Source organism: Falco peregrinus, chromosome 1, assembly GCF_023634155.1.
Source record: "Falco peregrinus isolate bFalPer1 chromosome 1, bFalPer1.pri, whole genome shotgun sequence".
Lineage (NCBI taxonomy): Eukaryota > Metazoa > Chordata > Aves > Falconiformes > Falconidae > Falco > Falco peregrinus.
In genome coordinates, this window is record NC_073721.1 from 103,657,488 (window position 1) to 103,680,473 (window position 22,986).

Here is a 22,986-nt window from a genome sequence, read left to right on the forward strand (position 1 = left end):
CAGTATGTTGCAACAGACTTCAGCTGCTTCAGGGCCAAAGGAAAAATCATGTACAACAGCAGTTCCCCCAGTTATGCATAAAAACAGCCTTGGAGACCATCATGTTGTTGGCCAAGACAGAACCAGCTGGGAGGGATCTCTGGCAGTGCAGGCACATGAGTAGTGATGAACTGAAGAACTAAGAGTTTACCATATACCAAACTCTCAGGCGACCAAGAGCTGTGCTAGGAAACTTGGCAGCCAGGCAGGACAGTTACTGTCTGTGTGTAAGAGCGTAAGAGAAAGGACCAGGGTCCCAGGGCACCCTTCCACTAGGAAAGAGCCCTACAAAGTGGTAGTTAAAGGCAAGGCAGAGTTATGACAGATATTATACAGCCAACCAACCAAGTGCAGAACTACAGCAGGCTGCTAACAGCCCCGATCCACAGCTGGTGAACCCTGGGAGAGACTGATCAACCAGTGAGGAGAAATGAAGTATGGGAGAGAAACATCCCATGCTAACGGACTAAAGGCGTCAACGGGTGAGAACAAAGCTGGGCCACAGGAGTGCAAGCAGGATCTATTCACAGCCAGCCGTGTTTGATGGATGTGTTATGGCAGGTAAAACTGAAGCCGGAGAGACTGCAGATTACTGGCGATGCAGCACAACCTGTACCAGGGCCTACAAGCAGTGACGAGGGGTCAGCGGTATTGCAAGCTACGTTGCCTGTGAAGCAACAAACTAATAAGGTGGGAGATGTTGTTGGGCAACTCGTGTCAGCCGCAGCAATTTGTGTTTGGTGTCCTTACTGTTCCCTTGCTTTGTTGTGACATTTCACTACAGAACAACGGTGCCTTCAGGCTGCTGGGCAGCTCGGCACGGAGCGGTGCCGTTCCCGGGGAGAAGTTCCAGGACGTCGGAAAACACGAGGCACCGCGACCGCCCGCCCTGCGCCGGGGGAGGGGGCCGCCCGCCGGGCCGGGTGCCCCAGCTCCTGCAGGCCGAGCCCCGCGGGCGGCGGCGGGGCCGCAGCGAAGCCTCCGCCCGCCGCGGGGCGGGGCAGGGCAGGGCCGGGCCGGGCCGGGCGGCGGCGGCGCGGGGCCGTTTGGCGCCAAGCGGCCGTCATGGAGCCGGAGCGGCTGCGGCGGCGCCTGGGCTCCGCGTTCCGGCTGCGCGGGCTGCTGCTGCGGGCGTGAGTAGCGCCGGGATTGGGGCGGGGGGATGCGCGCCGCCCGGGCGGGGGGTGGCGGTGGTCCTTCATGCCTCCCTCAAGGCCGCCTTCTGCTTTCGGGGCGCGCCGCAGGGCCTAGAGTCGTGGGATGTGGTCAGGGACAGGTCCGCACCCCCCGTCGCCTCCTCGGGGAGGTGGGGATGCCTTTCCCTCCTTCCCCTCCTTTCCCCTGCGCTGCCCAGCGGCCGCTGGAGTCTCCTCCGAAGCCCTGTCCTGTGGGCCACTTCCATCCATCCTCACCCAGGACGTGCCCGCCGCGGGGTTAGGTAGCACCAGAAGCTGCCCCTGCTCTCCCCGTGGGCCCCCCCGCGGTGGTGCTGGGGGTTTTGTTGGGCTTTTTTGTCCGCAGCTAGCTCTGACAACTTTGGGATCTCTTTCCTGAGTTACACTTGCCAGTTCTGTACTGGAGGAAAAAAAGGGTATGTCCTAAGGTACATAATAGTGTGTATTAGTTAGAGATTGCGAGGTCAAATAAAAGTGATTTCTACTTGCAGTGGAAGGTGTCATGATTTATAAGGGTGCCTGGGGCTCTGTTGCTCATATTTTCCCTTTCAAGATCCTGTGTTAATATTAGTTCCATTTTGTTTCCGACGTGGATGGGATGTGATTATTTTGGACAATGTCCTGACAATTTCATTAGTGAGGAGCCCAAGTTCAGTGCTCCCGACTGCCACAGTTAAATGAACTGAGACATTTTGAAGGTCAGGCTGTTAACCAAAATGCCAGGTTTGATTGGCCAACAGGTGATGTTGATAAGAAAATTGTTATCTTTAACTGTGAGACTGTAGCCTAAGGATGAGGCAAGAAGCTAATTTCTGATTCTTGTGTTATTTAGAATGAAAATAATTCCAATCTCAGAGATACTGGTAACCTGGAGTGCGTCCTACAGGGGGCTGTTAAGGTGGCCATGGGCTTGAGCTTGCGGTGTGTAAGGGAAGTGGGAGGAGCTGGGTTTGCTCAGTCTGTGGAAAAGAGGGTAAAGATGATCCAACTTGGCGAGAAGGAGCCGGCACACAGAGAAGGGGTGAGAGGCAGGAAGCACAGACTGCAACAGAAGAAATCCCACTTGTCCAGGTCTAGTCACCTTGCTTCAGGAGAGACATTAAAGAAATGGAGAGGGTGTAGCAGAAGGCCACCAAGATATAATCCAGCTCTGGGGTCATCAGTGCAGGAAAGACATGGACCTGTTGGAGTGTGTCCAGAGGAGGGCCACAAAAATGATTGGAGGGCTGGAACATCTCATTGAGGAAAGGCTGAGAGAGTTGGGATTGCTCAGCCTGGAGAAGGCTTTGGGGAGACCTTACAGCAGCTTTCTAGTACGTGAAAGGGGGCGTGTAGGAAAGATGGGACAGACTTTTTAGCAGGGCCTGTTGCGGTAGCACAAGGGGCAATGGATTTAAACTAAAAGAGAGTTGATTCAGACTAGGTATAAGGGAGAATTTTTTACAGTGAGAGCAATGAGACACTGGCACAGGTTGCCCAGAGAGGTGATGGATGCCCCATCCCTGGAAACATTCAGGGCCAGGTTGGACAGGGCTCTGAGCCACCTGGTGGAGTTGAAGATGTCCCTGCTCGCTGCAGGGTGTTGGACTAGACAGCCTTTAAAGCTTCCTTCCAACCCAAATCATTCTATGATTCTGTGATTAGAAGGCTGGAGAACTGGACATAGAAAAAATGTGAAGGATTTGGGTTTATTGAACCTCCAGAAGGGAGGGCTCAGGAGGATCTAATCTGTCTTCCTACAAGGTGGTTATAGAAAGATGGAGGTACTTTATTCTCTGTTTTGCACAATGACAGGGCAAAAGGCATTGGGCACAAGCTTAAAATAAAATCTTCGCTGTAAGAACAATTAAACTTCGGAGTAGTTGACTAGAGAAGTGGTGGAAACTCCCTTGCTGGAAGTTTTCCAAGACCTGGCTTGTTGGGGGCCCTGGATAGCATAATGTAAGGCCTTCCTTTCAGTAGAAAGTTGGACCAGATGGTCTTCAGAGGTCCCGTCCACATGGGCTTTTCTACAATCCTATGAAAAAATTGTTCCCAAGGAGAGTAGTTGAGCACCGGGACAGGACCAAGAGAAACTGTGGGAACTCCATCCTTGGAGACGTTCAGAATTTCACTGAACAGCGCTGTGAGCAATGTGACCAGCCCGTGCTGTTAGAGCAGAAAGCTGGACCAGGCCACCTTAGGGGTCCCTTCTGACATTAGTCTTTCTATGATTGTATGAAGATGAGGTTCTCTGTGTCTGCTTCTTATCCCCAGTGTTTTCAATCCTGATGATATTTTTTCTTTGACTTAAACCAGTGCAGTATTATGCAGTACTAATTATTTCTACTTTTTTAATCACAACCCATTTAGTGATTATGTGCACATCTGCCAAAATTGGCATAGTTTATGTAAACCATTGAAAATTAATTGCTTTTTGAGCTGACTATCTTCATTGGAATTAGGGATGCTCTAAAGTATCTTGCCGAAGCCTTTGAGTCCATCAGTGAAGTGGAACTCGACAATGTAATTGAAAATGTCATTGATGCCGTTGAAAAACAGCCTTGTAAGTAAACAATTTATTTTTCTTAAGCTTGCTGAGTTTATCTTGCACTTACGATGTTATTTAGACAACAGAGCTATTGGCAACATATGCACTAAGGTATCATTCTAGTCTACGGGGTTGATCAAGATAAATGTGTTTGTTGACATTTAGTTGAATACTGAATTTCTTAATATCTGCAAAAGGTATGCCATTTTAAAAGTTGGCAACCTCCTGACTTTTCCAAGAGTAGTGAGTTTTTTCAGTGCTAGTTACTAAAAGCACCTAGCTGAGTTTCTATGGACATCTTTGCATCTGAAACTATAATTTGAAATATTAAAATAAACCAAAGAAATAATGAGAAAGTAATTCACTTGTTATTCATAGTCCAGGTCCAGAAAAGGGTTAGGGTTGTTGACAGCTATAATCTGAGGAGCCTAGCTGTGATTGCAGGAAGGAAGCAGATAGATTCCTTTGTTCAGAGATCACTGCCTTTGCAGCCAGGTGGAGCCGGGAGATGGAAGTACACCAGTATAGTGGTCCAGCTTATTAATGTGAACCAACTGTGGACGGAGTTTAACCATCACCGGGATATGCTCTGAAGCAGCAAGGCAGATGCTGATGTTATCTCAGGATAGTAACATTGGGCAGAAGATGCTGGTAACGGTTGGGGCACTGTAGCACTGGAGAAGCTGTCCAGCTTGGCATGTGAAAGTACGTAGAATTCTATAAATTATTAAATCCAAAAGTGCAATCCAGAAAACTCCTGGAAAATCCCATAAAAACGTGAGACACTCAAAGAGCTGAGCTTTTGTTGGTAGAGTTCTCATGACCCACTTGGTTCTGAGCATGCCTGAAAGTCCATTGTCTTGGCCAGGAGTATTTTGTCTGGGGACTGCCTCCTGCTTAGTTGGGACAGTATGTCCTGAGGTACACAGTTCCAGTGTCCTTGCTCCTAAGCGTCATGAAAGGCATGGGGTAGTAGCTCAAGATGTACCTGGCACTGACAGCACAAAATATAGGAGTTGTAGAACCTTTAGTTGAAGAATGTGTCTTGCAGACGTAGCACCTGATGCTTGACATATATGTGTGTTTACTGATCAGAGCTCATGAGAACTAGGAAACTTGGGCTCACTTCCAGTTCTTGGCTGAATTCAAATTCATATAAATGTGTTCTACAATAAGTACTAGCCTTAGGTGAGTTCAGGAAACCTTCCCAGCCTTTCATTTAAACCTGATGAAATCAAGAGTGGGTATATGCTTGTTCTATAGTTTTACTGCAGCGTGGATTACAGAATCTATGACTTTATATCCTTTCACTGGTTATGGGATAACAGATCATAGCTGATCAAACAGGGAGTAAAAGCAGTTTGAAGAACTGGTCCTGGTCTAGCATAAAGTCTGCTGATACAAATTAATGCATCCACATTTTTGAACAAACATGAATTGGTACAAGAAACTCTAGGGCCAATGTAGTGCATGCAGTCAGTGCATTCGCCAACACTGGTCTTTGTCCAGGGTGTAATTTTGTGCTACGAATTCCAATATTGTCCAGTTAATATCCATGAATTGTTTGAAGTTAGAGGTAGAGGTGCAATTCAGAATGCTGGTCTCTCATGTGATTCCTGCTAGCTCCCTTAGTACTCCTTTTGCTCTGCTATTCATCACTGTCTTACAGGAATTGTGATTTTAAGTCCCATACCCTGAACAGGGAGCTCAAGGGCAGGTTTTCATGTATTGATTTCTGTTCCAGAAGCCCAGCAGTTAGGCTTGGCAATGCTGGCCAAGTCCTTTTGTGAATCTGCATCAATGGTTTTCCATTCAAATTCAGCAAAACACTAGTGTCTAGAAATATTTTAAAATTTTAATTATCAGTTTAAACCCATGAAGACAACAATGTGCTTATCTTCAAAATTGTGTTAAACTGTTGGAATACTTATTTATGACAACAGTCTGTGTGATAATGTTCTGAAACAAAATTATCCTCCAGAATGTGAAGGCTCAGATCTAACACATTTGTAGTATATTTGGCAGCTTTGCATCAACTATAATTGTGTTGTTCTCCATGTTTAGTGAATTAATGGTGGGCATGGTATGCGTGTGGATTATTTTTTCACCAGAGATGTATCCTTCTGGTAAGAATATTAAGTGATCAATTTGTAAAGAGAAAACAGCTTGTGTCATTAGCTTACCGAAAATATGCTTATTTGTGCAATATATTCCTCTGAGAAGACCAAACCATTTTTTGTAAAATATTTAAGACCTCCTAACTCTCTTTCTTACTACTTTCCATAGCGTGCAGTTTTAATCCTTTGAAATTTTCTTTTCAGTGTCATCTAATATGATTGAACAATCCACAGTGGAAGCAGCTGTCCAAGAATGTAGCCAGGCATCAGATGAAACTATGTACGGTGACATTATTTTTTTATTTGATGTTTACGGGAGTTGGTATTCATTCTCTTATTTCTTCTTAGGAAATGTCAGGCATTTTCTCTAGTGCTACACATGCAGTAATTGCTTTGTGCTTTTGTCTTCCTGGTACTGTCTTTGAAGGTTAGTAATGTTCCTTCTTAGAAAATTTGTTCTCATGGATAGGCCTCTAGGGGATTCTAAATATAATGCTGACATTCTGGAATTAAAATGCTCTGGTTATGTGTTACGTGTGATACAGGTTGAATATTAACCAACAAAGTAAACCAGTAGTTACAATCCAGGGAGAACTTGTCACTTCTGTTCCTGTCTTTATTTCCTATTCTCTAGATCAGAATTATCTAAGGTTATTTTTGTGCCTTTCATAAGATACTTCTTTTCTGAATGCACTTGGAAAAATTTTCCTCCGTGGTGCTTGTTTCTGTTTTTTGTATAGCAGGGCAGGTTTTTTTAAAACCATGATTGATTTTCACTCTCTGATAACAAAGTGGAGAGCAATTACTTGAGTTTCTGAGAACTTTATTTGTGATTGTGATGAATGTGTTTCTTTAGTGTTTACGTTGTATATTGAATATTAATGCAAAGCATGAAAATAAATGGTTTGCTAGGTATGCCAATTAGACACTGTGACCCCACAGTTTCTCAATATGAAGCAAATTTGCTTTTTAGTTTTCTTCTTGTCATTGGAACTTTTATGATGTGGATGGTTTGAGTGTGACATTTCTTTGTGTCACTTCATATACTTAATATAATTTTAGCTCCAGAAAAGAAGAGAAATCTCTGTGCAGAGATCCTCAGTACAGAGTCCTGAAGGGAAAAGCTCTACAGATCGCAGGGCCAGCCTGTACAACTCTCTTGAATTACGCTGCAGAAAGCTTGAAGGCAAAGTGTTGTACGAAATGCACTCTGAAGCCTCAGACATCAGTGTCTGATAGGCAGTGATGGTTCTCCTGTGCCTGTAAGCTTTCGTGAAGGTTCATGGGATAATTTTATCTACTCTGATGAATTTGATCCGCTTACAGTAAGAGGGGAATGAGAGGCATCGGAGGAGGGAGCTGAGCCTGTAAATATAATGGGATGTATCAACTCAATTAATGGTCTGAAGAGTTGTGCATGTCTGTTGTTTAAACTTACGTTAACCGTGCCAAGGCTGTTCTGTTGTCAAAAAAGATAGCGGAGGATGGTTAAGAGGAGATGTATCCTGCTCTCATTTCTAAATGAATTTCTGAAGACTTTCTTTTTTTGAATTGGAAGATGCAGGAGTATCCAATAGGTAAAGTGAGTGACGCAGGAAAAATGGTGATAATGCAGGGTGATAGTGAACAAAATGAATATAATTTTATTTGGCATGCTTTGTTGCTGTTTGTTTCATGCAGTTCAGATAATGTTGTAAATGTATTCTTATTTCAGAGAAAATGTTTTCAACATTATTGGAGCCTTTGATATTCCACGTTATATTTATAATTCAGAAGGAAAGAAGTTTCTACCGTAAGTCTTGCATATTTTAAATTTCAACCATATCTTGTTTTAAGAAAAAAGCCTCTGTTTCTGTATGATTAAAAGTCTGCTTTGTAATCTTTCCCTCTTGGGTCTGCTCATCTCAAGGCTGAGTGAGAAAGTGAGATAATTTTTTTCTTAGTCTCTAAAGAGCCAGTCAGACTGCATGATAAATGCTGGCTTATAAATAAATGTGGCATTGAATTTTTTCCTAGTCCAGTAGGATGCAACTGAAATGGGGACCTGTATCTCCTGTGGCAGTGTATTCTGTGCTGCCTATGATGTTACTGGCTCTGAAACTTTAGGGTGTTTATTAGATAGTAAAATGTCCAACCATGTTTATGCCATCTAATGAATAAAAGAGACAGTAAGGCTAAGGATATCCATCACAAAATGTAGTTTGGGTTGGTTTTTTTTCCACAGTTGGCTGTTTAATTAAAAAAAAACAAAACTAGCCTGTCTGTTGCATGTATTTACTTCTTTGACTGTAGCTTGCAACTCCCTGAAGCCCTGGAGGACTTCTAAGGAGAGCTACAGAAACTAAAAAAGAAAAAATTAGGAGCAACTGGTGATTCTGGAGGTTGGAGAAAGGAAGAAGTAATTGGAGGAATTGGTTGTAAATATTTTGCTAGGTAAAGAATTCACCTTTAATAGCAAGTAGCCCAGACTGCTAAGCCAAAAAGAGGCCGTGCTTTTAAAAATCTTAAAGTGGTGTTAGCTGAGGAATGGATAGTGGTGTTCATTGTGAGGGGTTGCAGCGACCTTCATGTTATATGTGATCATATTCTAGCCTTGGTTCATGATTCTGTCAGTCCAGCAAAAGCAAGTTTGCAGTAGGAGTTTTATTCCAGTGCCACTTTCTGGCTTTCCGGGCTATTGGAAGCAGAGAGCTGCTTGAATGCAATCTGCTAACCAAGAGGAAGAAAATACTCTTGCTCATGGCCACTTAAAGACATAACTGCTTCTTAAAAAAATTATTTCTGCAGGGTCCCATTCAGGTGGAAAGATAAATCTCAAGGCCTGTGAGGTAGAGGGAAATTAAATGGATGTAGCCTTCAAAATGCAGAAACGCAGGATCCGTAGCAGAAATCTTTGTCATTGAGTAAATAAATTATGCAGTAGTGTTACAGCAGCCTCCTACAACTTTTAGATCAGTAAGTCATTTTTGTGTGTGGAACATACCTTTTTTAATCTTGATTATGTTAAACTTCTTGCAGTCTGTCAATGACCAACTTTCCTGTACCAAATTTATTTGGAACTGCCAGAGATAAAGCGGAGTTGTTTCGAGAACGCTACTCCATCTTGCAACAGGTCAGAAGAAATTTTGCTTTGTTTAACAAAATACACAAACAGAACGCTGTTTTTTACATTCTTACATGTACAACAGGACTTTGTCAGTCTCTCGGCATTTTCTGTCTGATTATCCCTCAGAACAGGGTCACAACCCTGTTCTTCCTTTTCTTCCACTCACCTCATGAGCTGGGACTGTCACTTGTCTGCTCAGTGCTGTGCTCTGCCCTGTCTCTGTCGGGCAGCCCAGCGATGGCCCTTGAGGGGATGGGGAGCGGGTTGCTAATGGATGACTTGGTAGTCGGTTTTCAGGTGTCTGCACTAACTGCAGCAGGCTATCCACAGCACAGATCCTGCTTGGTGCTGGCAGGTGCTTAGCAGACCTTACTGCCTGTGTGCAACCCTGGCCCGAAGTGTGAGCGAAGCGCCTGGCCACAGGCAGTGAGCACAGCTTTTTGTCTGCGCTGCCCCGTGGGCAGCACGGACATACTCAGCTGCCTGCACGAACTGCTTGTCCTTTGGACCGTGTGGTAGTTGCATGCACAGCGTCAGCTACTCCAGGGCAGCAACAACTCTTGTCTGCCAGGGAATTTACTGGCACTAGGAGTATCTGTACTGCAATTTGGGAACCTCTGCCCTGGAAGACAAGTTAGCCATTAACTGAAGAAGCTTTAGTTCATACAAATCAGGATTAGTGAAACCTGCTGGAATTGCATGCTCGTGCAAACCAGTTGGTTTCTGTGAACAGCAGCTGGAGGTGTCCATAGGGTGTATATCCTGAAGCCTTCTTGTCCTCCACTGTATTGTGTTATTGCACCTCTTTGCCTGCTGGTTTCACATAGACTCTCTGTTGTGCAAGTTTTGTGTTTGCTTATGGTATGTACTCCTTTCTGACCTCCAGAAAAGTGAAGGTTCAGGTCAATACGTGGGTGAGGGCTGGTGGTAGGAATTACTGTGTGTATTACATGGGCTGGTAGCGGTGGGTTTGTTCCAAGGGGTGGCTTTCAGACCGCATGAAAAACGGTGAAAGAAGTGAAAATTTCTACAATGCATTTTCATCAAGCTCTCTGCAGTTTGTCTGGGTTTTTTTACACAGCTGTTTTCGTTGTTTTACCACAGCTGGCAAATAAATACCACACAGCCACTCACTCACTACTCCTCCTCCCAGTGGGAAGGGGAGGAGAATCAGGAAAAAGGTAAAACTGGTGGGTTGAGATAGAACAGTTTAATAATTAAAATAAAATACAATAATAGTAACAACAACAACAATTGTGACGAGAAGGAGAGAGAGGAATAAAATCCAAAAGGTAAAAAACCCCAAATGATGCAGCACACAGTTGCTCACCACCCACTACTGATGCCCTGCCTCTCCCCAAGCAGCAACTGGCCCACCCCAGCCAACTCCCCCCATTTATGTCCTCAGCATGATGTTCTGTGGTATGGAATATCCCTTTGGCCAGTTGGGGTCAGCTGTCCTGGCTTTGTCCCCTCCCAATTTCTTGTGCCCCTGCAGCCTTCTCACTGGCAAGGCCTAAGGAACTGAAAAGTCCCTGACTTAGGCTAACTATTACTTAGCAACAACTAAAAATATCAGTGTGTTATCAGTATTATTCTCATATTAAATCCAAAACACAGCATTGTACCAGCTACTGAAAAGAAAATTAACTCTATCCCAGCCAAAACCAGGACAATCTGTTAGTGTACTTGGTCCTGTTAAAAAAAAAAAAAAAAAAGTGTTTACTTTTAATAGGCCCTGCCCTGAAGAGAAATCTGCTCTTTTCCACATAGTTACCATTTAATACAGTTTATCTTCCCTTGGCCTCTCACCCCTTCTTTCCAGGTAGTCAGAAATAACTTCTTTTGGAAGCATTACAGGCGCTTTGATGTTAATTTTTTGGGCTTAGGTTTTTTGTCCGGTATTACTGATCATCTGTTTCTTAGAAGCAAATTCTTGTCAAAAGAACTGATTATGCTCAACAAATTAAATGTTTCTGGATGAAATAGGGTAAGAGAACTTTAAAAAGTATTTTGGATAGTGGTTGTAATGAACTGGCTTTTCGAAAGTGCTCATTTATTTTTAAACTGAATTACTTCAATTTTGGTTTCTGCAGAGGACTCATAGACATGAGTTGTTTACTCCTTCAGTGATCGTTGCTCATCCTGATGACAGTAGGAGCAAATTCCAGGTAAAAAAAAAAAAGCTTTTTTCTTCTTGCAAAGGAAATGGTGCTTATGTTACATTTTAATGCAGTAATAGTTCTCCACTGACATCTTAGTTTTGCCTCCAGTATGAGTAATCAATGCAAACAAGTTATTTTTGATCATTTTTAGCCTGTTTGTCAAAAATGCAGTTATTTGTCTCAGATCAGCATGATGACCAAACCACTGAAAAGCAGCTATGAAGTGCAAGAGAAGCATGGCTTCCTGCGGTGGAAGAACATTAGCTGTTCAGCTTAGTACACTTTGCTTCCCTCTGCTTGGGAATATTTTCCCTGCTTCTTTCTTTCATAAGCACTAAATTCACAAACCTATAGTTGAATAAGGTCATAACTTTAGTCTGTTCTGTTCCCATCTCAGCTTTCTCATATTAAACCCTCTCTACTATATTATACAGTTACTGCGTATTCTGGAAAAAAGATGAGAAAGGGTGTGTGTGTCACTGGGTACCAAATAACAGCTTTTGCTTTGCTCAGCTTCCCTGCTTGTCCCTTTTCAGAGCATGCCATCATGTAGAAAAAAGCAACTGACCTTAGCTGAGTGGAGCCTTTATCTCCATCTAGGCTTTATAGACATCTTTCTCCCTTGACTGCTTCCTATCCTCCCTGTCAGCACTGGCAAATGCATTGCTTATGTTGGTGTTGTAGGATGATTGTCTCTCCTAACTGCAGTTTGATAAAAATAAGTTTGTCCAGAAACTGCAGACAGCATGCTGTGCAATGTCACCTGCATCACTCTAGAGTGTTCTCTGTCATCCAAGGTTCCTCGATAAAAGTCACCACTGTTCCTGCATGGGTGCAGGCTGGCCCTGTGGCTCGGGTTGGATCCTCCTGCTGAGGATCCAATAACTGCAACTGACATTCTTAGGCAAGAGCAGAAATTGCCACTTGTTCTTTTCAGCTTTAATTCAGTTTTAAGGAAAATAATCACAATAAATATTTACTTGCTAAGCAGTTCTTTATGCTAGCATCAGTTATTGGAAATCTTTTCCTAAACTGTGCTACATTTGACATTCAAAAATATGTCCCTGATTTTTCTAATGAGCCTGTATTTTCTCATAGCTCTTTAGTGTATTTATGTAAAAATGAGTACTATGTGGTGCGTTGTCTTGCTTGCTTAAGAATAGATACATGGAGAGTTTGATTTAATTCTTATTTGATTCTTCACCTTTGGTTCCAGCTTAAAACAATAGAAACTCTATTGGGCAATACAGCTAAAGTGGGAGAAGTGATTGTGCTTGGGATGATAACTCAGCTTAAGGAGGTAGGTTGCTTTTCATTGTAGAGTATCTAGGTCACCAGTCATTCAACATTGTAATATATTAGAAAATGAGAAGACTTAAATATCTCACCACTTTATTCATCATATATGTCAGGGGCAGAACTCCTATCAACATCAGTGGTGCAAGATCCATTTCCTAAGAAGAGACTTTTCCACAAGCAGGTGGTTCTGGTGTGTGGGGGAAAATGTCTTCTCACCGCAGAATTTTGTAATGCTTTGAGTCAGCAACCAGAACCAGTTACGTTTTTCAGGTGTGCCCTTTCCTGAAACACTGGAGCTCACAGTGACTGTGTTTGGACTTGCCATTGCATTGGACTGTGACTGTAGGGGAGGGGTGCACCAGCAATCCAGACTGCAGCAGCTCAAAGGGAAGGTGCTAAGATACACTTGCTATAAGCAGCATTGTTTCCAGTTCTGCCAGTGTGTTCTAAGATCATGATGTTAAAGACAACTACATTATTTCTGACTGATAGATGATTCTGATTGAAGCATTTATGTGTTTGGATGTATTTTGCTTTAGTAATTAATACTGTTTTTTAGGGGAAATTTTTCCTCGAAGACCCTACAGGAGTCGTCCAGCTAGACCTTAGTAAAGCAATATCCTTTTCCTGTGATGTAAGAGTTGAAGAATTTCCTATAGACCTGGAAAATTTTAAATTGAATAATAAATCAGTACTGACTGTTAAAAAATAATGTATCGCGAATTGCAGCTCTGTCTTTTTCCTTCTTTTCAAATTACTTGGTTGCTGCAGCTCAGTGCCCTTGCACAGAGACTGTTAGGAAAAGGTTAGTATTCCTCCCAGTGGAAGCAGAGTGTGTTCCTGTTTGCAGGCTGTTTATGAACTTACCTGCTCAGTTACCAGGTAACTGTCTGGCTCTTAAGGCAGTGAACTTTCAATAGTGTCCAAATGTATTACACCAGCTGGAAAGCAAACTTCGGCTAAAAAGCTAGTTTAAGATTCCTGATCTAAGAAAAATACATTTCTTAACCTTTCTGCACCAGTTCCACAGTGGTTTATATACTGAATCATGCTTTGTTTTGGCAGAAGGTAAAGCAGACTATTTTTCTTAGCTTGTAATAAGTTACTCTGTTAATGGCTGTTGCTGTAGTTACATGTCTGCCAGATGTGGCTGAACAGACAAGTCTCATGTTGACAAGGCTTGACCATAAGCAGTTGGTGACTGAGATTTTTGGCCAAAAGCTTTTCCTGTTACCTTGTGGGCTCTGGAGACAGAGAAGAGAGCTCTGCAAAATTTGTGGTTTTCAGCGATGCCGGTGGGATGTGAGCATCTGCAGCAGCTTTGAAGATTTGCCTTAGTTAGCCTGGCTCCAGCATGCTTGGAGGACATATGACTAGATTAGGAAGACGAACTAGAATAACTGAACAGTATGATTTAACAATCTGAAAATCCTGCTTTCTGTTGGAAAAGCTTTAGTCCTTCAGAGACTTTAATGAGTCTTCTCATTAAGATGATGTAAGGGCTTGCAGTTTTGGAGCCTTGCTTTAGCAAAATAATGGACATTTCTGTTTGTAGGATATTATTCTGTGCAATATACATAATCCCAGTCTATTTTCTAATAATGTATTTTATGCTTCAATTTTATAAAGTAAATAGAAGTTAGGAGCACGAATGATAGTGGGGACAAGTAGTTCCCTATTACTTCTGGGCCTCTAATGGGTGGGAGAGTTCTTGAGAAAGGGTGCAGTTGGACAGAGACTCTTCCAGGACAGGGCCAGCGAAAATGCTTCTGGTTCCCCTACATTCTTACTCAGTTGGGTTGAGATGGTTGTTCATGTGGCTGTGCAGCGAATCCATTCAAATAAGCATCTGGGGTAAAAAATAGTTGGTTTCTTGCTCAGCCTGTTTTCCAGCCAGATAGTTCCCTGGTGGTCTGGTTCACCGCTGAACAGCACAGGGACTGGTGCAATCACAAGAGAGGGGTTGATGGAGGCTGGGTCTAGCTATGTAGCGCAGCTGCCAACTGTCTGACTAATGTCTAGGACATGATGTTGTTCAAAAAATGAAAGGTTATTTTGTTGTTCAAAAATTTCTTAGGCTGGTATGAAGATGAAGTTTTTCATGTGAACGCTTTTGGATTTCCGCCTACAGAGCCTTCTGCTACCACTAGGTATAAAACTGACTTTTGGCAGCCTCACTCCATATTTTGTTATGGGTTTCTAAGTAAGCGCATTATTATTTTATAATTTCTGTGACATTAAAGTATGCTATCCTTCCCCATCCCCAAATGCTCCAAAATAAATGCAATTCTAAGGAAGCAATTTTGGGACTTGCTGGTCCACTTGGATCAGTGCTAAAGCCTGTAGTGCTAGCAGAAAAACCCTTCCAAAGGCCATTGGGTTCTGCATATTAATGATAATTGGGATCTAAGCCCTTCTCAATTGCAAAACCAGGTAACTATTACATGGGAATAAGAAATTCCTACTTGCTTAAAGAATGGATGTGGGAAAGAACCCAGGATAAATATTACACTGAGATGATCTGCTGAGTTACAGCAAGGCAGTGCTCCAGCCTTATGTCTAGGTGACTGCCGTTTCTCTTCCTTGATTTCTTTGTGAGGTACTAAATGATTCTTGATACCATCTGAGCTACCTATCATAATGATAATAATTAAAATGGATTAAGTGAGTCATAATCAAAACTACTAACAATCTGGGAAGAAAACAGAACTAACCTGAATATTTTACTGATGTAGGGCCTTCTATGGGAATGTGAACTTCTTTGGAGGGCCTTCTTCAGCTTCAGTAAAGGCTTCTGCCAAACTAAAGCAGCTGGAGGATGAAAACGAAGATGCCATGTTTGTATTTCTTTCTGATGTGTGGCTGGACCAAGCAGAAGTACTGGAAAAGCTTCACACAATGTTTTCAGGTAGGTGAGAACTGCTTTGACTTTGAGCCATGTTTTAGAGATTTTTTTTACCGTTTTCCTTAGCCCTTAGCAGTTTTGATGGGTGGAGCTGACAAGTGCAGCAAGGCAGTCTGATGCCTAGCTGGTCCTTGGTCCTCAGCTGTGGCTGCGTCCCCTCCTTGGCATTGGCTGGGAAGTTTGACCCCATGGTGAGCTAATTCAGGGAACACCTCAGCAGGAAACTAATTGTCTTTGTTGGAGAATCGGTTCTATGCTGGTTTAGCTTTGTGAATTCTTCCATCGTGTGATCGTTTGAGTGGGCATCCCTGTCAGGCAGGGGAAACTTGACAGTGTAGAGCTGACAGCAAGACAGTGGTTTGTGTACCTTTCTTCAAAAGTATACTTGTAAACAAAAAAGGCAACAATTTTCAAGAGTCCTGTTATTACTGTATTGTGCATTTTTGATGAACTTCCATTTTGAGAACGCTAGAAAAAGCCCAACTGTATTATTTTTTGTAGGATCCCACTGAACCCAAGCCCAAAGCCAGTGCAGTCTCACTCTAATTTTAGTGTCAGCTATTTGCATTTCATGGTTGCTGTTGCATTTGTTTTGGATCTTTCTCTAACAGTTTTAAAAATTGTATTGTATTATACTTTTGCAAGCTGAGACTTCCTTTTCATGAATCACTTAGTACTAATAGTTTTTTGGACAGTAGCCATTTTATGTGCTGTGACAAGAACATTTCCCTTGCTTGTGAAAGTTCTTCTAGGCTTGTTTTAAAGAAAGCTCCTTACTTGATCAGAGATCAGCAATCCCTTGAATACTTTCTGGTTCTACCAATGAAAAAATGTCAGTTACTCTTAAAATATGAACTGTTTCTTCCACACTTCATTACATTAGTAATGTTGACAACATTTGGATAGCAAGCATGTGTGAGATCTGTGAATTGCTTCTTTGTATTCCAGAGCAGTTTTGGAACAGCTTGTCCTGTCTGTCTTAGGTAGAATGGAAGTGTGAGAGGGTGGCTGCTTTAAAAATAAGCAACATAAAATTACGGGTGGGAGCTGTTACTCACCTAAAGAAAATTGGACACAAATTATGACACTCATCCAGAAGTTACAAAACCAGTTTGCTATCTTGATCAAAGTTGGCAAGATCCTTGAAGCAGACTGAACTTGACCCAAGATGCATATGCTGAAGAAATAAAGGGGCTTTGGTCAGTGAGGTTGATATACTGAACTCAACTGGCAAAGATGCCTACATAGCATTTACTATTTTGAGACTTTTTTTTTTTAATGGGCAAGTAATAAGCTTCATAATTATAAACTAAAAATGATAGCTGAGTGGAATAGCAAGGAAAAAAACATTGATGAGCCATTTCTCTGGTATAAATAATTCTGCCCTATTTACCAACTAGAAAAATAGTGAAGTAAATCCATGTCTGGTACTGCACGTTGGGAAAATTGAGAGTAACCTGGAACGTGAGATGAATGCCTGAGTAGATGTTTTTATTTTTATTTTAGGGATGGGAATTGGGTTTCTTTTTCCACTCTTTGCTATAAAGCATGTGTTTCTGGGTATTTAGTGATATTGTGAGGATTCGTCAGGTTCTTGAAATGCTCAGACAATTCCAGTTACTGTTGCTTTGTAGTGCCAAATGGCGACTTAGATGTTGGTAGAGACCTTGAATTGGAATGATGCATGGGGTTTAATAGTAATCCGTTGCTACCTACCCACTATTTTTGTCTTTAAGGAAATAATCCATTTTAAAATTGTATTATCTATTTTAATTATACTTTGTTTAATTATATGACCTGGGTCAGTAGTTAGCTGGATACACACAAACAATGTTGTTGGAACTGGGCCTGTAAATAACAGAGGGCTCCCTTGAAGTGACACTTGTACATTGCCATCATTCTTTTTAAGCAAACAAAAGCCTGTATCAAGAAAATAGTTCAGGTGTATTAATAGCAGCAGAGCTTGAAGTGCTGCTTCAGTTTCTGCCTTTCATGGAATGGAATGGAGGCTGAATGTGGAAAGATACTGAAGCGAATGGGTATACTCACAGATACTCTATTTTCCAGGTTATTCCTCTGCACCTCCAACCTGCTTTTTCTTTTGTGGAAATTTTTCATCTGCACCATATGGAAAAAATCAAATCCAGTCACTAAAAGGTAGGGAAGACTCTGTTATACACTCAGACATGTACATTAAATTAAAATAATGATGGCAAAACAAATTAGGAGAGCAGAAAAGAAACCCTCAGTTTCTAAGTGACACATTTTCTAATGTGCTGACATATAGGGGTGATTCATATAATGTGTATTTATTGTCTAACCAGCTGTTGTATCATAGATTTCTTTTCTTCTTACTCTAGGTTCTTTGAAGGCTCTTGCAGATATTATATGTGAATATCCCAGTATTCATAAAAGGTACCCAGCGAATTGCTACAAAAAGGGAAATTTGTTTCTTTTGTGAAACCTTTGCTTTACTTAATTGAAGAAACTAGCAGATACCATGTTTTCTCATTACTGTGAGCCAGCTATGATCAGATGGCAAGCTAGTCTTGTGACAGGACTCTTAAGTTTGTTTTGGGAGCAGTGTAAGGTTTTGATTTTATCTAAAATAGCTTGGGCATGGAAGCTGCTGTTCAGTAATCAAAAGTGAAACTGCCTCTGCCTGGAACATTTTCCACATGGATTAAACATAGCCCATGATTCCCCAAAAGTGCTATTTGGGTGAGTCGTTTTCCCCTGGAATTCCCTTGAAATCAGCAGGGTTCTGCCTCAGCAGTGCTGCTTTATAAACTGATGAAGTCTTAATGCTGCTATGAGCACCTACAGGCTTTCTGTACCAGCCCCAGAAAATGTCATCTGAAACGCTGACAGCTGCCTACATGGAGGCACCTCATTGCTATCTTTTGCATTCTGGCATACATGGTTCTCCACGGCCACTAGTTTGAGAACTAACCAAAGCAATGCAAACCTGGAAAGGAATCTTTTATTTATCCCTTCTTGTGTCCCTGCTCTGTGGGAGCCCCATTTTGGGCCTGGAGAACTAAATCCCTTCTACAGACACTGGAATATACAAAGGCAAGTAAGCCAGGGAGGTAGCCAGGCTTTTCCTTTCTATCTTTGAATTTGTAACAGTAGCACCTAAGTAGCTCTGGTTCCTAGAATGGGCCCCAAAAGCTGGAATGGCCACAGCCTGCAGCTCTTCAGATGTGTGGGATATAAGCAAGGATATCTCCTGTACTGATCCTCTGTCCTGTGTCCCGGTGGGGTTCTCATGGTGTGCTGCTGCTGGATTATCTGGGGTCCCTGTATGGGACTGTGGTGCCCATTACACTGAGTCTGAGCCAGGCTGCAAACCTGGTCTCTCCCCCTTCCCACAGTCAGTCCCCCTTGCACGATGAACAGTTCTTAAGATTTCTTCTGCTTCAGTGAGCAGTGGATAGGTACCTTATGCCTTAGCTGTGATTTCCGTGGTTCTTAAGGCCAGGAAGAGCTGTCATCTCTGCCCTGAAATAGGTTATTTGCATGCATCTGTGGAGTAATGGCAATATATAACCAATGTTTAGATACTTCTAGGATCATTTTGCATAAACGTGGTACGTTGAACTTTTTACAGTAGTCGATTTGTGTTTGTCCCTGGCCCTGAAGACCCTGGTCCTGGTTCTATTTTACCAAGGTCAGTTTGCTTCACTTCCTCAAATTTTGTAATTTTGAGTTAAATTGTTAAAGAAAGTAAGAATATTCATTGATAAATCTGTTGCTATTTATTTTAGACCTCCCCTGCCTAAAAATATTACTGAGGAATTCAGACAGCTGGTGCCATTTTCAGTTTTCACCACAAATCCTTGCCGGTAACAGTGTAACTTACTGCTAGTTTTCATGGTGTTGTTTTTTTTTTTTTACTGAATGTCTAATTTATGTGCAGATGTAATTTTCAAAAACTAAAATTTTGGAAAAATTTGTCCCAAATTTCTCAAATTAATGGAGTTCTTCACTTGCATTAGTTGTAAGTAGTTTTAAATACATTAAGACATAAATAAATTAGTGATGAAGGGAAGTAATGCTAGAAGTTTGATAGCAAGTGTAAAAATCCTGTTCAAAAGGATTACGTTTTTTCTGAATCTGGAGGGAATGAAGGGAAGATGGGAAAGTGTTTTAATTCAAGTGTGCTTTTTCATTTTGCTCTATTAGAAGGAGATCAGCTTTATAACGCAGCTTCCTATCTTTTAGTTTCATCTTAATGTATTTGATTTCATTAATGTTTTCCACTTAGGATTCAATATTGCACCCAAGAAATCATTATCTTTCGTGAAGATTTGGTAAACAAAATGTGCAGAAACTGTGTCCGCTTCCCTAGCAGCAACATGGACATTCCTAACCACGTGAGTGAGTTGTGTTCTGCACTTCTTGCTAAGATCTTGACTTCTTTTTTGATCAGCAAGTCTGCATCTGCTAGGATGCTCTGATCCGCATTCTCATGACACATTGCAAAAGTAACCAAGAGGGATGGTAAGAAGGATCTATACACATAGTATTATTACCTTTCTTTCCTTCTTGACAGTAAAAGGACTGAAACCCCGATACTGATAGATGGCATTGAGTCATTCTGACTGTCCCACTGCAGGTGCCCTTGAACGCAGAACTTCATAGCAGCTGACTGTTAGTGTATGTACACCACCAATGAATGTCCTACCAAGAAACATTGATTCCTAAGGGCAAAGTTTAATATAAATTACCTTTTTTTTAAAAAAAAAAAATTGGATCAATTTTCCAGTGACATTTGCAGTAAAGCAGCACGTCACTTTTCTGAAAGGTCACCTGCTTCTTCTGCCTTCCCACTTGAAGTCTTAATCCTGCTTTTTGATACATTGCCACAGCACTCTTGAGTTATGATTCTAGTTAATGAATGCACAGCAGGAGTTGATGTGACTTACTGATATAACTGAATGAGAATGAACCAGGCAATACTGGCTTATTGCAGTGATGGATGGAGTCTGTTTCTGTTTATTTTATAGGGTTTTGTTTGTTTGCTTGACTCAGAAACTTGTTTTAGCTCTTTCTTGTTTTGCTCCATCACAACAGTGCTCAGTTTCTTTGTGAACACAGCGAACCCATTGTGGACAATGTGTTTTTAGCGTGCATGTTTGCATACACATATGTGTATGCTGCAAGCTGTCACTTCCCTGTACTCATACAGGGCTTTCTCATGCTTGGAAAGAAAGGAATCTTGAAGAATGTAGAATTATATATTGTAACACTTCTGCAGATAATAGTATTGAATTGCTTTTGCATACTTCAGTTTTCCTCTGCCTTTTCTGCCTGTCATTAGGGTTTTTTTTAATGCAGCCATCAGTGTAAAAAGATGAATGAGAGAGGGAAATTTTGTAACATTAGATTCAATTATTAGTATCTTTAGGCCTTGTACCCTATTAGTGGAATAACCGAGCCTATGCTTGGTACATAATTTTCTTTCAATAGCAGACCCTTCCACCAAGTTGCTGTAGTGATTTTGGCCCTTTGGGGAAAACAGAGCCTAACGGCAGCTACATAATCAATTAGAAAGAATAAAAGCTTTCAAGGGGCTTGAGGAGAGAGTCTCAGGAACCAAAATAACTTGGTTGGAATTTGCCAGATGAAAAAGGGGATTTTACAGGGCAGCTGGTGTGTGGAGCAGGGCAGCTCCCAGAACAGCCAAAGGAATTGAAATCATTTGGACCAAATGATTTCCTCAGTTCAGGGAAAGACTCTGTTTAAGTGTGGGTCTTGTGGTTAACTAGTACTGCGAGGAAAGCCTTGAAGAAAAAAAAAACCCATAAAATTAAAGTTGTGGCAGCGTTGGAACTTCCTGGATTGGAGGAACAGGTAAGCAGATTCTCTGTGTTGGAGAGTCTGATCGATGAAATAGTTTTGACATCCTTAAATACTGGTTGATATGCTTTAGAAAGGACTTTGTGTATTAAAAAAACCCCACAACACAACAAACAAAACAACAGCTGCCTGTTGTAGGGGAGTTGCAGCTTTACTCTAGAAATTGTTAATAATCAGAGGGAGAGAGATACACAAAAAACCATTTCCAGGTTCAAAGCTTCTTTATTAACAGGGCATTAGCATCTGCAGGAATGAATTTGACTTGTAGAAAATGGTCCAAACTAACTGTGTATGTTTATGTTGCAGTTTGTAAAGACTATATTGTCACAAGGACATCTGACGCCACTTCCACTGTATGTTAGCCCAGTGTACTGGGCCTATGACTACACCCTGAGGGTGTATCCTGTGCCAGATATGCTCGTCATTGCAGATAAATATGACCCGTTCACTGTCACCAACGCTGACTGTCTTTGCATAAATCCTGTAAGATTGCCTTATGCTTTACCAAAATAAGAAGGGGGGGTGTGTGTGCAGTCACATTCAAGTATGTCTGTTACTATTTGTACAGTGTTTTACTTACGCAAGTGTGGTATATGGATTTTTTTTTACAGGGTTCATTTCCAAGAAGTGGATTTTCGTTTAAGGTATTCTACCCCTCCAACAAGGCAGTTGAAGACAGGTAAATACATTCACTTTCTCATTTAAAAGGATATATGTTCTTATTTGCTGACTTCCCAATTATCAGGAGGAACACAGAAAATCAATTACATAAATAGAGTGAATGTTCTAGCAGTTGAACATAGACTTAAGCTTCATACTTCAGCAGTGTAAGAAATCCAAATGCCTAGAACTAAAATATTAAATTTAGAAATTACAGTCAAATAACGATGAGAAGCATGATCCCAAAGGAAAGATAGACTACTACGTGATTTTCAGTAATTGGGACCCAACTGAGAAATAGATTCATTTCCAGAAATGATGCTTGTTACATAGGTTAATTCTTGGTTCATTTTATGATCATCATCCAGCCCAGAAGCCATTTGGGTGCTTTGATTTCACATAATTTAAACCTGTACCTATTAATTCCAACTGTGGTCTTCAAATGAGTGGAAAAAGGGCCAGCTGCAACACCAAAAAATGTTAGAACATATCAAAGGGCTTACAACTGTGATGATTATTTGCCTTTTTGAAATAATGACAGTATAACCCAATGGGAAAAGTATAAACTTACCTTGACTGATTCAGTTTCGTGCCTTGTTGCAGAAGCTGTGTTTTTTCAAATCGGAGTGTGTAACACCCCCCACCTTCCCAAGGGAACTGATAATAATAGATCGACCCATGTAACTTTTACTTGAATATAGAAAATCTCATACCATGAGATGCTTTAAGTCTTTAAATAGTTGAAAGCATTACCAAGTCTTTCACAGATCAAGAAATAGGATAGTATTGTAAATCACCTTCTAAAAAAATCCCACTAAATACTGTTTTCATTTGATATTTTCAGCAAGCTTCAGGGTCTCTGAATTTCTGCAAGCCTGCAAAATGGGAGTGAGCCTTTGTGAAGCCAACTGTAGCATACATTTTAGATGGATAAATTTTTATGTTATTGCAGACTGTTTATAATAAATGTCAAAGCCAAAAATGGTGTATTTTGTACAGAAATAAACTTCTACAGGAAAAGATACTGGTCTTAGTTTAGATATAGTATAGAGTCACAGTGAACATTAATTGGCAAAGCATAATAAAAGAAGGCAACTGGGGGAACCAGAGGCAGCTATATCAAAG

The 22,986-nt window shown here is 41.5% G+C and overlaps 1 protein-coding gene across 1 annotated transcript; it reads left to right on the forward strand.

The window, feature by feature from the left end:
• Positions 1-1,036: 1,036 nt before the first annotated feature.
• POLE2 (DNA polymerase epsilon 2, accessory subunit) lies at positions 1,037-22,883 on the forward strand. Its single transcript, XM_055804296.1, has 19 exons — positions 1,037-1,172; positions 3,659-3,759; positions 6,066-6,141; positions 7,576-7,653; positions 8,880-8,973; positions 11,064-11,138; positions 12,349-12,432; positions 12,991-13,047; positions 13,451-13,499; positions 14,509-14,581; positions 15,167-15,339; positions 17,404-17,493; positions 17,697-17,751; positions 18,950-19,009; positions 19,107-19,184; positions 19,607-19,715; positions 21,508-21,684; positions 21,813-21,880; positions 22,706-22,883. The coding sequence occupies exons 1-19, from the start codon at positions 1,105-1,107 to the stop codon at positions 22,722-22,724; spliced, it is 1,584 nt and encodes a 527-aa protein (XP_055660271.1). The 5' UTR covers positions 1,037-1,104; the 3' UTR covers positions 22,725-22,883.
• The last annotated feature ends 103 nt before the right edge of the window (positions 22,884-22,986 follow it).

Coding starts and splice junctions, on each gene's coding strand:
- POLE2 (XM_055804296.1), top strand. CDS start 1,105: ATGGAGCCGGAGCGGCTGCGGCGGCGCCTGGGCTCCGCGTTCCGGCTG. Junction 3,760..6,065: donor TGCCGTTGAAAAACAGCCTT/GTAAGTAAACAA, acceptor TTTTCTTTTCAG/TGTCATCTAATATGATTGAA. Junction 12,433..12,990: donor TGATAACTCAGCTTAAGGAG/GTAGGTTGCTTT, acceptor ACTGTTTTTTAG/GGGAAATTTTTCCTCGAAGA.